Here is a 12,352-nt window from a genome sequence, read left to right on the forward strand (position 1 = left end):
TGTGACTTCCTTGTCGACCACCTGTGGATGTCTTGGAGATCCTGTGACACAAAGAGCCATTAATGTCCACCTGCATTATTATAGCCCCTAGAGAAGGGCGTGACTAGGATTCTAATTATCCTGCACCTTCTCAAATGACATTCCTTAGACCTAATGAAGGGTTGACCTCCCCTTTTCTACTAGGCATTCCCAGTGGGTAGCTTTGGGATCCTTGTCTTCCCTGTAGAAAGTGCCTAATTTACTGGAAGATCGAATCCCCACCTGCACTCACTCTGAGTGGTTATAACTTTTGGTATTACAAGTTCCATGACTTTTACAGTCCTTGCCCAATGCATGATGTCTTAGGCCTCATAAATTCCCTTTACTCTAGGCAAGCTTGATTGCCACTATGAGATAGCTCTGATACCTGGAAGTCTGTTTCTGAAAAGACAAAGTCCGTAAAGTTAATTATACCTAAAGTGTGCATTTCTCCAAAAGCATAGCTTCTACTTTCTCATCAACAAGTCAGGATTTAAGAACAAGAAAAAGATAACTTAAAAAATAGTTTACAACCCGCTCGGGCAACTTGGCGAGACCTCATCTCTACAATAAATTAAAAAATTAGCCGGGCATGGTAGTGCATGTCTGTAGTTCCAGCTCCTCGGAAGACTGAGGTGGAAGGGTCACCGGAGCCCAGCAGGTCGAGGCTGTGGTGGCCGGAAGTGGCCACTGCACTCCAGTCTGGGCGACAGAGTGAGATTCCAACTCAAAAAAAAAAAAAAAAAGAACAAGAAAAATGGCTTCCCACTCTTGGTCTGTCCTTTCACTATCTAGTTTCCAACATTTTTCTATTGTTCTCTTTCCTAGTCTCCTAATCTTTGTGGACAGGTGAATTTTAACATAATTATTCAGAGGGAAAAGAGGTAAATATGTGCTCATTTTGCCCCATTTAATCAGAGATCCTCATCTATACTCTGCTGAAGTTTTATCTGAAATCGCACCTTTGCCAATTGTTTACTTTCTCCTTCCTCACCCACTCTTTCCACTTCCTTGTCAATGTTTCCTAGAACATTTCTTTAATAAATTATTTTATTTACTAATTTCAGGTTGTACTTCTGTGGAACTACGCCTAAGACAATTGACTATACCATAATATTTACTTCCATGCTATTGCATGGATTCATGTTTGCCTCGGGTCTTTTTTCCCCCCAAATGGTTTTCATGTTATTTCCTGTTTGATTAGATTCTATTATGGGAAAGATTTTGTAAGTCCTTTGTGTATTTACCAAATTATTTCCTATTTTCCTGTTTCCTTTATATTTGAATGACAATATGACTGAAAATAAGACATTTCAGGCTCAGTTTCTTTCCCTCAGCATTTTGTAGACAATGCTGTATGTCTGATGCTAAATGTTACTGTGAAGAAATCACAAAGTAGCTGAATTTTCTTCTGTGTATAACTTAAAAAAAAATTTCCCACGCACCTGAAGAAATTTTATCCTTAAAATTCAATAAAGACAAGGAAATAGTTCATTGTTCTTTATGAAGTTTCTAGATTTTATTGGAACACACTGTACTGTCCTTTGAATCTGTAATGCAAATTCCTCCCTTATTTGGGAAAGTGAGCTTCTAATACAACTTAAAAGTCATGTCATGTTCCATTTGCTTATTCTTAGGAGACAGATTATCTTTATATTCTGTGGCTTTCATATCTATCTACATGTACTATGCTATGTGTAATTGTTTCTTTTCTTTTTTTCTGTGTTCACTGAAATTGTCTCCTCCAGACCTATGGTTCAATAGTCACTAGGGACATGTGAATATTTAAATTAAATAAAAAGTTTAAAAAGATATTAAAGTTACATTTCTTGACTGCACTAACCATATTTCAAGTGTTTAGCAGGCATTTGTGGCTACTGTAATGGGTAGTACTGTTCTAGAACATTCCAATCACTGTAGAAAGTTCTACTGGACAGTACATCTCTAGAGCAATAATTGAGTCTCTACTGCTGGTTGTGTTTTTCCTTTTTCTTATTTATTTCTTCTGCAATAGTATTCTATTAGCTCCTAACATTTCCCTGTAACCTCATGTATCTATTCTGTGATTTTATCTAATCCTTGAAGTCTTCATATACAAATTCATGTCCTTGTAAATTCTCATAGTGCAGAGCACACTGGGAAATTTCCTCTTTGGTAGGAGGTTGCCTTTACTAAAACATTTTTCATCTATCATTTGCATACTACATGTTTCATATTAGTTTTATTTATTTTATATAAACTTTATATAAGGAGGACTTTTTTTTCCATATATGAGTTTATATTTTTGTCTGTTTGCTTTTCATTTTACTGAAACATAGCAAGAAAATTTTAGTCCAAAAACACTTATACTGATTATAAAATGGAGGATTTCATCTTTATTTATTTATTTATTTATTTTTGCATTGGAGTATCACTCTGTCACCCAGACTGGAGTGCAGTGGCCGCTCCCGGCCACCGCAGCCTCGACCTGCTGGGCTCCAGCGATCCTTCCTCCTCAGCCTTCCGAGTAGCCAGAATTACAGGCGAACGCTACCACTCCCAGCTAATTTTTTGATTTATTGTAGAGATGAGGTCTCGCCTGCCCAGGCGGGTCTCGAACCCGCGGGTTCAGGCAATCCCCTCACCTCAGCCTCTCAAAGGCGCGGGATTGCAGGCTGAGCCACCGAGCCCGGCAACTTTATTCTTGTTCTTCTTCCATTACATTATGAGCTCTATACTGCAAGGTCAGCAAATAAGGCCTGTGGGGCAAATTGGCCCATTTCCCCTTTTTGCAAATACTTTTACGGAAACAGAGCTACTTTCACCCCTTTGCTTATTGTCTCAGGCTGCTCTCATGCTGCAGTAGCAGAGCTGAGTAGCTGTGACAGAGATGGCAAGACTTGGGAAGTCTAAATATTTACCATCTGGCCCTTTATGCTGACCACTGAAGTACAGTGAAGGAACAGTTACCTGTAGACCCAGGGCATGGGGTAACATGAGAACAGGGTTGGAGGAGATCCTTCATTAGCTGAACTGGGCTGCTTCTCATTTGCAGATTTTTTAAAGGTCTTCAGCCAGGGTTTACTTCATGCCTTAGTTCAAGATGCCATAACAAAGAACTATAGACTGGCTCAAAAACAGCTGAAATGTGCCCTCATAGTTCTAGAGGCTGGAAGTCTGAGGCCAGGGTGCCAGCATGATTGGCTTCTGTGAGAATTCTTCTGGGTTTCAGACTGCTGAATTCTTGCTGTATCCTCACACTGTGGAGAGTGTGAGCAGGCTCTCTGGGGTCTCCATTATAAGGGCATTAATCTCATTCATGAGGGCTCCATCCTCATAATCTAATGACTTCTCAAATGCTTACCTTCAAATACTATCAGCTTGGGGGTTAAGATTTCAGCCTATGCATTCTGGAGAGACTCATCCATACAGCCCATAGCACTGTATAATGCCACGCATATCTTCCTCGAATCCAGGGATAAATCTGAGATTCAGCTCACCATCGATCTCTGGTTCCATTTGGACCTCTGTAACTTTCACTGCATTTAAGGGGACATAGCTCAGTTTGTGCTCTTGCCCTGTACTCAGGCATCACTCATTTCTACTGCTAAAGAGCTGAAAGGTGTATGAAAGGTGGATTGGTTTCCTCATTGAGCACCTTTTAGAGTAGAGTGACTTCACCTGGGCTGTCCACCAAGGGCTCTGGGCTCATCTCTCCCCTCACCTGAAACTGTCTCAGATCTTATTTCTATGAAGATTTCTGCTTCACTGACTCCCCTTTTGTGATATTTTTCAGGCTTTTATTTCCTTCAGTTCCTTTTAATGTTTCTGAAGAGTCAGTTTTACAAGCTTTCTAGAGCCACTCTATGCACATAAAATAACTTTGGTTTCAATGGCTAACTTCCATGTGGTATACTTTTCTCTCTTAAAAATTTATTTGCTGCCAGGCTCCCTGGCTCGACCTGTAATCCCGTGCCTTTGGGAGGCTGAGGTGAGTGGATTGCCTGAGCCCGTGGGTTCGAGACCCGCCTGGGCAGGCGAGACCTCGTCTCTACAATAAAATCAAAAAATTAGCCTGGCATGGTAGCACCTGTAATTCCGGCTACTCGGAAGGCTGAGGCGGAAGGATCACTGAAGCCCAGCAGGTTGAGGCTGCGGTGGCTGGGAGTGGACACAGCACTCCAGTCTGGGCGACAGAGTGAGACTTCAACTCAAAAAACAAACAAAAAAAAATTTGTTGTGAATATCTTAGATTTCTTCAGAAATAAAATTTCAAGATGTGGCTTTTCTCTGCCATCTGAAAATAGGAGACTGTATATATGGATTTTAGAAGATGATCAGTGAAGAACATATTTGTAAAAAGCTCTTTTGTAGTTATCTCCTTTCATTGTAAGGTGAAGTAGTTGCAATGGGAATAACTAATCTCAAGGAGGTGTGCGTCTTTGGATTGAAATTTTCTTGAATAAACAAGCATATATAGATTATGCTGGGTTTCGTTTTTACTTAAAATGACCAATGAATAATACTACACAACGAGGGTGTGATATTTTATTTGTTTTTTTTTTTTTTTTTTTTTTAGTTGGAATCTCACTCTGTCGCCCAGACTGGAGTGCAGTGGCCGCTCCCGGCCACCGCAGCCTCGACCTGCTGGGCTCCGGCAATCCTTCCACCTCAGCCTTCCAAGTAGCCGGAATTACAGGCAGGCGCTACCACGCCTGGCTGATTTTTTTTGATTTATTGTAGAGATGAGGTCTTGCTGCCCAGGCGGGTCTCGAACCCACGGGCTCAGACAATCCACTCACCTCAGCCTCCCAAAGGCGCGGGATTACAAGCTGAGCCACCGAACCTGGCTAGGATGTGATATCTTAAAATTATCTAATTAAATTATAAAACTGACTCAACAATATTTTGTAAACCTACATGGTGCAAGGCACTCTGCTGGACCATTTATCAGTGACTTGCTAAGCAAGTCATTTGTATGGAAAGGTGCTTGAAATTCTCAGTGATCTGTAAAGTAAATAATTCTAGATGGGCTTGTGTCAAACTCGTCTTTCAAAAAATTACTGTATCACCTATTTTTTAATGAGAAATTTAAATACAGTTAAAATTACCTTAAGATAATGTTTAATGCCTAATGTCCAGTGTCTGTAGATCTCATCCCACACAATCCAAATTCCCTCACACAGTGATATTTTCACTGTTCAAAAATCGTACTGCACTTTGAAATAAAGGGGCATACATGAATGGAGGTTTAAAAATCTATTTCCCATATTTTTAAACAGAGATTATGACTATCAACCTTGGTTTGCTTAAACAAAGTCACTGAAGCAAAGTAGCATTTTTTTGAAAAGTTCTTGATAATGGGCAACTGAATATCTACAACTAACTACTATTCAGTAGCTGAAAATAATGGCAGAGAATATTTGGACAGAAATGGAAACAGAATATGGTTTAAATTTGTGTAAATATAAGATATTTGGATTTCAATTTTTGAAATATGTGTAAATGGATGAATAGCTTGGATTTTTTTTTTTTTTTTTGAGTTGGAGTCTCATTTGGTCGCCCAGACTGGAGTGCAGTGGCTGCTCCCAGCCACCACAACCTCGACCTGCTGGGCTCTGGCGATCCTTCCACCTCAGCCTTCCGAGTAGCCGGAATTACAGGCATGCGCTACCACGACCGGCTGATTTTTTTTTTTTTTTTGTAGAGATGAGGTCTCACTGCCCAGGCGGGTCTCGAACCCGCGGGCTCAGACAATCCACTCACCTCAGCCTCCCAAAGGCGCAGGATTATAGGCTGAGCCACCGAGCCCGGCTAGCTTGGATTTTTATAAAGCAATTCAGCTCAGTTCAATTACAGGCTGAACTGTAATGTAGTTTAAAATATTGATGTAGCAAGTATTTAATTATACTATTTTAATTGGATAGAAAAACAAAACAAAAGAAAAAACTGTTACCTATTTGTGAAACAACTGACAGAAAAATCTAACAAGTGTTAAACTAAGTTTAGCTTAAAGCTGCCTTCTGATAGATTTTGAGTTCAACCTAAGGGTTTTTTCACACAAAGTGAACTGTAACTTAATTGGATGTGTAAAGAGACTGTGACCCAACCTTGTACTAATCACAGAGTTTCAGCCAATCAGACAACTTTTCAAACCATGTTCAAACAAGGCAAATGCCAAACTGTTGCCAATCCAGATGTTTCTGTATTTCACTTCCTCTTCCTACATGTCACTTTCCTTGTTCTGTCCAAAAATCTTCTGTGACTATGTGGCAGCTTCAGAGTCTTTCTGAGCCTGTTCTGGTTGGAGTGGGGGATAGGGGTTCCTGATTTTAATCGTTCCTTTGCTTGATTAAACCCTGTTAAATTTAATTTATCTAAACTTTTTGTTTTAAAACAATGAGCTCTAATTCTAACAGAAATTTGTGGAAAATTTTATTTTTTAGGAAAAGCAATAAATTTTTAAAAAACAATTTGTTATTATAAGCAAAGTTGTATTTCTGATGTTTTAATGGCACCTTCTGTGAATGTCTGAGATGCTTTCATACCTAGTCTCAACAGAGCTTATATTTTTTCACTCTGAAAATAAAATGAAATGGCTTTTGCCTCAATTTACTTTTTTTATTTTTATTTTTTTAAACCAAATAGGAATCCTCATGCTAAAAATAACTGGGAAAATTACGTTTTTATCATAAGGTGTGGCTTAAGTGAAAAGCAAATTTTGTTACTAAGTTGTTTTGTTGTTCCTAAAGTTACTTATTATATTGCATTCTGATGTATTGGCGATTTTATGCAAAATAAATAAGCTGGGAATTTTTTGGTTTTAATTTTTCTTGCACAGCTACAAATTATGGGTAGGGCTATCTATTTTGCAAAGAAATGTTTCGTATCTACAGTGTAATGAGTAAAAGTCATGAACATAAACTTCACTGACAAGTGCAAGTGGCCAATGAAAAGAAGAAAAGATTACCTCACTAATAGCTACAAAATGAAAATGAAAAAAGGCATTATTATCAACATATATTTACTTGAATTTATCAACAACAAAATAAGAAACATCGATGGAATTACAAATCATTAGGTTATTATTTGTTCACAAGTGATAGTTACTCGTAAAAGATATTCTAAAATAAAGAAATAAAATTATAAAAAATACTAAAAACTTGAATAAATGTTTTGTAACTACATGTTCCAACTTTGAACAGTTTCTATTGTGATTTTTTAATATTCTGGTGTCATTTATGTTTTATTCAATAACCATAATTCCATAATTGACGCCCTTGTTTTATGTTTGACTGGATTATAATTTTAATGTCAGTTGTTTTAGTTTTTTGACCTACTTACTTTGATTACTCTTTTTGAGTGTACTTTTTGCCCAAGAAGAATTTTTAAGAAGAGTTCTTGGATATTGTATTTTTTGAATTTTTTGTTGGTTTAAGAGAAGCAGACTCTGGTCTTTATAAATAGTAGTTTGACTGTACATAATATTACTAGTTTTGCTTTTATTCTCAGTCTTTTCTAGATATTGCACATCACCATTCTCTGGCATTCGATGTCACGGAGTCTAAGGCCACTGTCATCATTTTCTTCTTTGTGTCTAATTGTGAATATAATTCTTTAACCTTGATATTTACCAACATTACCAGAATATATTTTGGTGTTAATCTGTCCTTGTCAAGTTTTCCTACCAAGGTCTTCTACCTGGTGTATCAAGACTCACTTCCCATCACCTCCTTCTTTACTGGGGGCACTCCAGCCTTGCCAACTATTTGTCCTGTGAATGCATACTACTACTTTATATCTCTGTTACTTGGCACAGGTAAATGAAATCCCCTCACTTCCTACCCCAACTCTGTCATTTGCTGCTACTGTAATGGCAGAGTCAGCTCAAGCTTCTCCTTGCCTTGAGACTCCCCAGGTGACCCAGTCACTTTCTCCCTTCCACCTCATGAAAGATAACATATACCTGTATTACCTTGGTACCCGGAGTCACCATTCCCGTTAAAGACTTTCTCTCACCCAGGACTGTGAGCTCCAAGGGGAAGGACGCTTACCTCATACCCACACAACTATGCCAACATGGTAAAGCCCGAAAGTTTTTGATGGTAAGACATTGTGTATGTGGATTGGGTAATATGCAGACAAATTACTGAGGAGCTAGTAAACAGGAAAAGTGGATATCTGAGAATTCCAGTGTTCTGATAGGGAAATACTTATCAGATACCGATGGCGAGATAGCTAAAATTATTGAGGGGAAGCCTAAAGGGGATGGAGGCGAAAAGCCTGACCTCCTCTGCAGTTATTAGCTCAGGTTCCAAACGCAGGTGGCAGCTGTCCCTGGGAGTCCGGAGTCTGCTCTCCTGCGCCATAATCTTTCTCCGGAAGGGCATGCGTGGTCAGCCCTTTTTCCATTTTCATTTCCATACTTAATGCTCGCTCTCGCCACCACGATCCCCGCTCCGTCCCACCGTACCGCAGTGAAAACATCCTTCTGTGGAGTAGGGTGTGGTGGGAACACCAGGGCGGGGACAGTGGGGGCGGAACAAGCAGTGCGCATGCTCCATGGGGGCGCGGGGGCGGGAGCAGCATTGTGCCGTCAGGCGGCGCCTGCGCCCTGCGTCACCCGGCGTCCCGGACTCAACGGCTGGGAATCGGTCAGGGGGACTCGGGGCGGGATGGTGCCGCGGTGCCAGGCAAGGGGGGAAGGGGTGCGTGCGTGTGAGCCTGGTGCGGAGGCCCTCCCGGACGTGTCTGTTTAGCCACTTCCCTCCACAGACTCCGCTTGGCCATCCTGACCTCCCCAACACACATCCACACTGACCTGGACTTTGGTTCCGAGCTGCCACCGCCACAGTCACCTCCACAGCCACCACCGTGGTGGCCCCTTCACGCCACTTTGCTCCAGCCTCCCCAACAGAAGTCAAGTGCACTCCGTGAACTCTTTGTGGCCAGGTCACGGCGTCGCGGACAGGCTGACTTTCCTGGATCTTTTTTGGATCTCCCCTTTTGCCAGATTATTTCTTTGCGCGAAGCTAAATATTTAATCTAAAAAGAAATGCACCCAATTAAGAATTCTTGAGAAGAAATGTGCTTCACCTGTGGATGTACACACCCTTGATTATTTGCAAACCTGTGATTATTTTGTAGAGAACTATTTGTAGTGAGCGACAGGTGAGTTGTTTTACTTAGTAGGATCCTTGGGATAACAGTCTGTTGGCACTGGTATCTCCTAGGAAATACCAGTTATCCTGTATTTCAAAACCTCTTGCTTTTATAAGTGCAGGTTTTGTGTGTTGCATAATTTAATCTTCAGCAGCTGGGTCCAGTGTTATGTAGACTGGAATCAAAGTTCATTTAACAGCTATGAATGGACTATTTTTTCGCTGGTCATTTAGTTTATTTGGGCAATTCATCTCTTGACTCATATTTGTTCATTGCTTAAGTGTTTATAAAAGGTACTGTAATTTTATGTCAATTAAAGACAAGCTTAGCATGTTTTCTATAAAGATATATAATTAGGATTTTTGCTATGGGACACTTAAAAGACAGAAATTAGTCTGAATTGTGTTTAAAACATAACAGGTTTTCAAAATTTGTATTTGTAGACATGAAATTTTTTATGAATGATTCCATTTAACTTATAAATTTTGTCTTTGACGAAAGTAATACATTTGAAAAATGAGAAAATGTCTCTGCATGGGCAGACAGAAAAGGACTATGAGTTCTTCTTAAGAGCATTTTATTTATTTTCAGGTTGAAGTATTGTATTTTGCAAAACGTGCTGAAATAGTGGGAGTTCGTTCAGAGACCATTTTTGTGCCACAAGAAATAAAAGCATTGCAGCTGTGGAAGGAGATAGAGTCTTGGCATCCTGGGTAGTTAAATGTTTATAGAATGAATGTGATTAACACATTTTTAAAAATATTTTAAAAATGTATAACTGCTAAACATTTCTAAAAAGGGTAATTTCCATGCTTATTGCCAATAAAGGGTCATTAGTTTTATATTTTTCTGGAACTACTGAAAATTTAAACTCTAGTCTTTTAGAAAAGCAACATTTTTAAAGAAAGGCTAGAGGTATTTTATCCAAAAAACACAGTAAGCTGGCATACTCCCAGAGGTACATGATTATATCCTCTTTCATAATTTACAAAATACTTTACATATAGAATCTGCATTTTTATAACATTAATTGAAATTGTTACAAATTTTGTTAAAAATATGTTTTAATCTTTTTTGTTCTGCCCCCTCTTTAGAGAATGCAAAGAGAAATTTCTAAAGTTAAAAGAAAAATTAGCTACAACAAATCCTAGATGCAATTGAATTTCAATTTTTTTTCAATATTTAAATTTTTTCTGGTTCTTGAAAATCTATAATTTCATTGCTGTCATTCCTACTTCAAGTCTTTTTTGGAACAAAATATGAAAGCGACTTACTGGAAGGTGTTCCAGGAATATCAATAGTCTCCCTTAAGTCTGTATAATTGTTTAACCTGGAAGTCCAGGTGCTTTGTAAAAGATACTCAACAATGTATGTTTAGATTCTTGATTTCACATCTTTTAAGGTGCTCTTACAATGACCTGATAACCAATGAAACATGGTGTGCCCTCTGTTCTACTTTACCTTGAATCTGTTACCTGCAGGGAGAAACCTGGTCTTGTACACATTTTCACTATGCCTGAGAAGAAAACTTACATTGTCCAGATATGAAGAAACAGCTTTATTATTATAACTGTGTTGCAGGTGGCACTGTGAACCATGCCATCTTTTCATCTTTCTAAGCAACTTTTCTGTATTTGAATAGGATAATGTGTACAAGCACAGTTTGTGGGAAATCTTATAGCTTTACTTAGTAGGCTTGTACACATAGGTGGATGGCCCCTAGAAGGGCCATGCATGAATTTGAAAAGTTTAATTTTCTTTTGACTTGGTTTGAATATTGTTTCCAGTCTGGTGGTTTTTTTCGTTGTTTGATCCTCCATGACACACAACTTCCAATAAAGAGTTGATAGCAGTTTAATGTGTTCTTTGCAGTGAAAAGGTGTGTTCTTCAGAGGATATGTCCTTTGCCTATAGAATGAGTTAATTAGTAATTTTTCAGGCGACGCTTCACATAGTATTATTATGTAATATCTTACATTGCAGCTAAGGAGATTTGTGGCCTATCACAGCATTGATACGTCTAATCATATTTTTTCCCCTTCAGATTGGCTGATGTTAAAAATAAAGTGATATTTGCTGTTTATCAAGAATATGTCGAGCTTGGAGATCAGCTCCTTTTGCTTCAACCGGGAGACGAAATTGCTATTGTCCCCCCCATTAGTGGAGGGTAGTGCTTCTGAGCTGTCTAGTTATGTGAGATTTGTTTTTCTTAACCAGTCTTATAGAGAAGAATTGTATAGATGATAACTTGTATGTGGTTTGAGGTTGCTGTATATTCTTTGTAAGTCTGTCTGCACCATATCTTTATTGATTCATCAGCTGTTATTGATCCAGACACATTTATAAATACTACCCTATCATCTCTGCATCAATTTTATTGTAAGCATTTTAATTTAATATCAGTTTGATATGTTTGTATATTTATAATGGTTTATTCAGATCTTAGTATTAAATATCAGGAACAGTGCTAGACAGTGGAATATTAGGATACATATTTTGCAGATGAGAAGAATTCAGAGGAATTAAAAAACTCATCTCTGATCTCATAGCTGATAAATGAAAGAACTAACATTTGAACTCATAGGACCCTTTGTATCCTTTTTTTCAAATGTGCTTACTAGTAATAGATAATAGCTCTGCTGTGCACAGAGAAATGTAGGAAAAGTGCACATCTAGATAGTCAAAAGATTACTATGCCTGAGAAGAAAGCCTACCATTGTCCATCTATAAAGATACTGTTTTTTAGTCATAGCTTTGTTGGAGGAGGAACTGTGACCATGCCATCTTTTCATCTCTCCAAGCAACTTAGTTCATATTTGAGTAGGATAATGTGCATGGACATTTTTCTGTGTAGTCTGGAGAGATCATGCTTATGTGCATACAGAATGAGGCATAATTTATTATCAACTAAAGAGTACATAATGTAGAAATTATCAGTCATCAATCAAAAACTCTTGTAAGTTAGGATAGAAAGAAACCTTTCTAAATTTCACAGGATTTTTAACCCCAAATCAAGAGTAAATATCATACTTGATCATAAAAACTTGGTTCCATTAGACAAAGAAACAAGTCAAGGATGCCTTTTTATTTTTTCACCCATTTTCCCCACCATCCTTGAGGGTAATGCCACAAAAGAAGAAGGAGGAGGAGGAGAAAGGGGAGGAGAAGGAGGAGGAGAAGAATATGCAAAGAT

The 12,352-nt window shown here is 38.6% G+C and overlaps 1 protein-coding gene across 2 annotated transcripts; it reads left to right on the top strand.

The window, feature by feature from the left end:
- Positions 1–8,672: 8,672 nt before the first annotated feature.
- On the top strand, positions 8,673–11,330 carry LOC110595051 (molybdopterin synthase sulfur carrier subunit-like). 2 transcript variants are annotated; one of them, XM_021709486.1, is made up of 3 exons: positions 8,673–8,690; positions 9,751–9,872; positions 11,204–11,330. In XM_021709486.1, the coding sequence occupies exons 1-3, from the start codon at positions 8,673–8,675 to the stop codon at positions 11,328–11,330; spliced, it is 267 nt and encodes an 88-aa protein (XP_021565161.1). The 2 variants fall into 2 exon arrangements, 1 of the variants encoding a protein (XP_021565161.1); XR_002481588.1 differs by lacking the exons at positions 8,673–8,690; positions 11,204–11,330 and adding an exon at positions 8,735–9,168 and having other exon boundaries at positions 9,751–10,000.
- The last annotated feature ends 1,022 nt before the right edge of the window (positions 11,331–12,352 follow it).

Source organism: Carlito syrichta, unplaced genomic scaffold, assembly GCF_000164805.1.
Source record: "Carlito syrichta isolate Samal-C Ts95f unplaced genomic scaffold, Tarsius_syrichta-2.0.1 Scaffold9482, whole genome shotgun sequence".
In the NCBI taxonomy this organism is placed as follows: Eukaryota; Metazoa; Chordata; class Mammalia; order Primates; family Tarsiidae; genus Carlito; species Carlito syrichta.

What these genes read in the sequence shown, in the direction of transcription:
- LOC110595051 (XM_021709486.1), top strand. An exon ending in ATAGAGTCTTGGCATCCTGG is followed by an intron (nt 9,873 to 11,203) that starts GTAGTTAAATGT and finishes TTTCCCCTTCAG; the next exon opens with ATTGGCTGATGTTAAAAATA.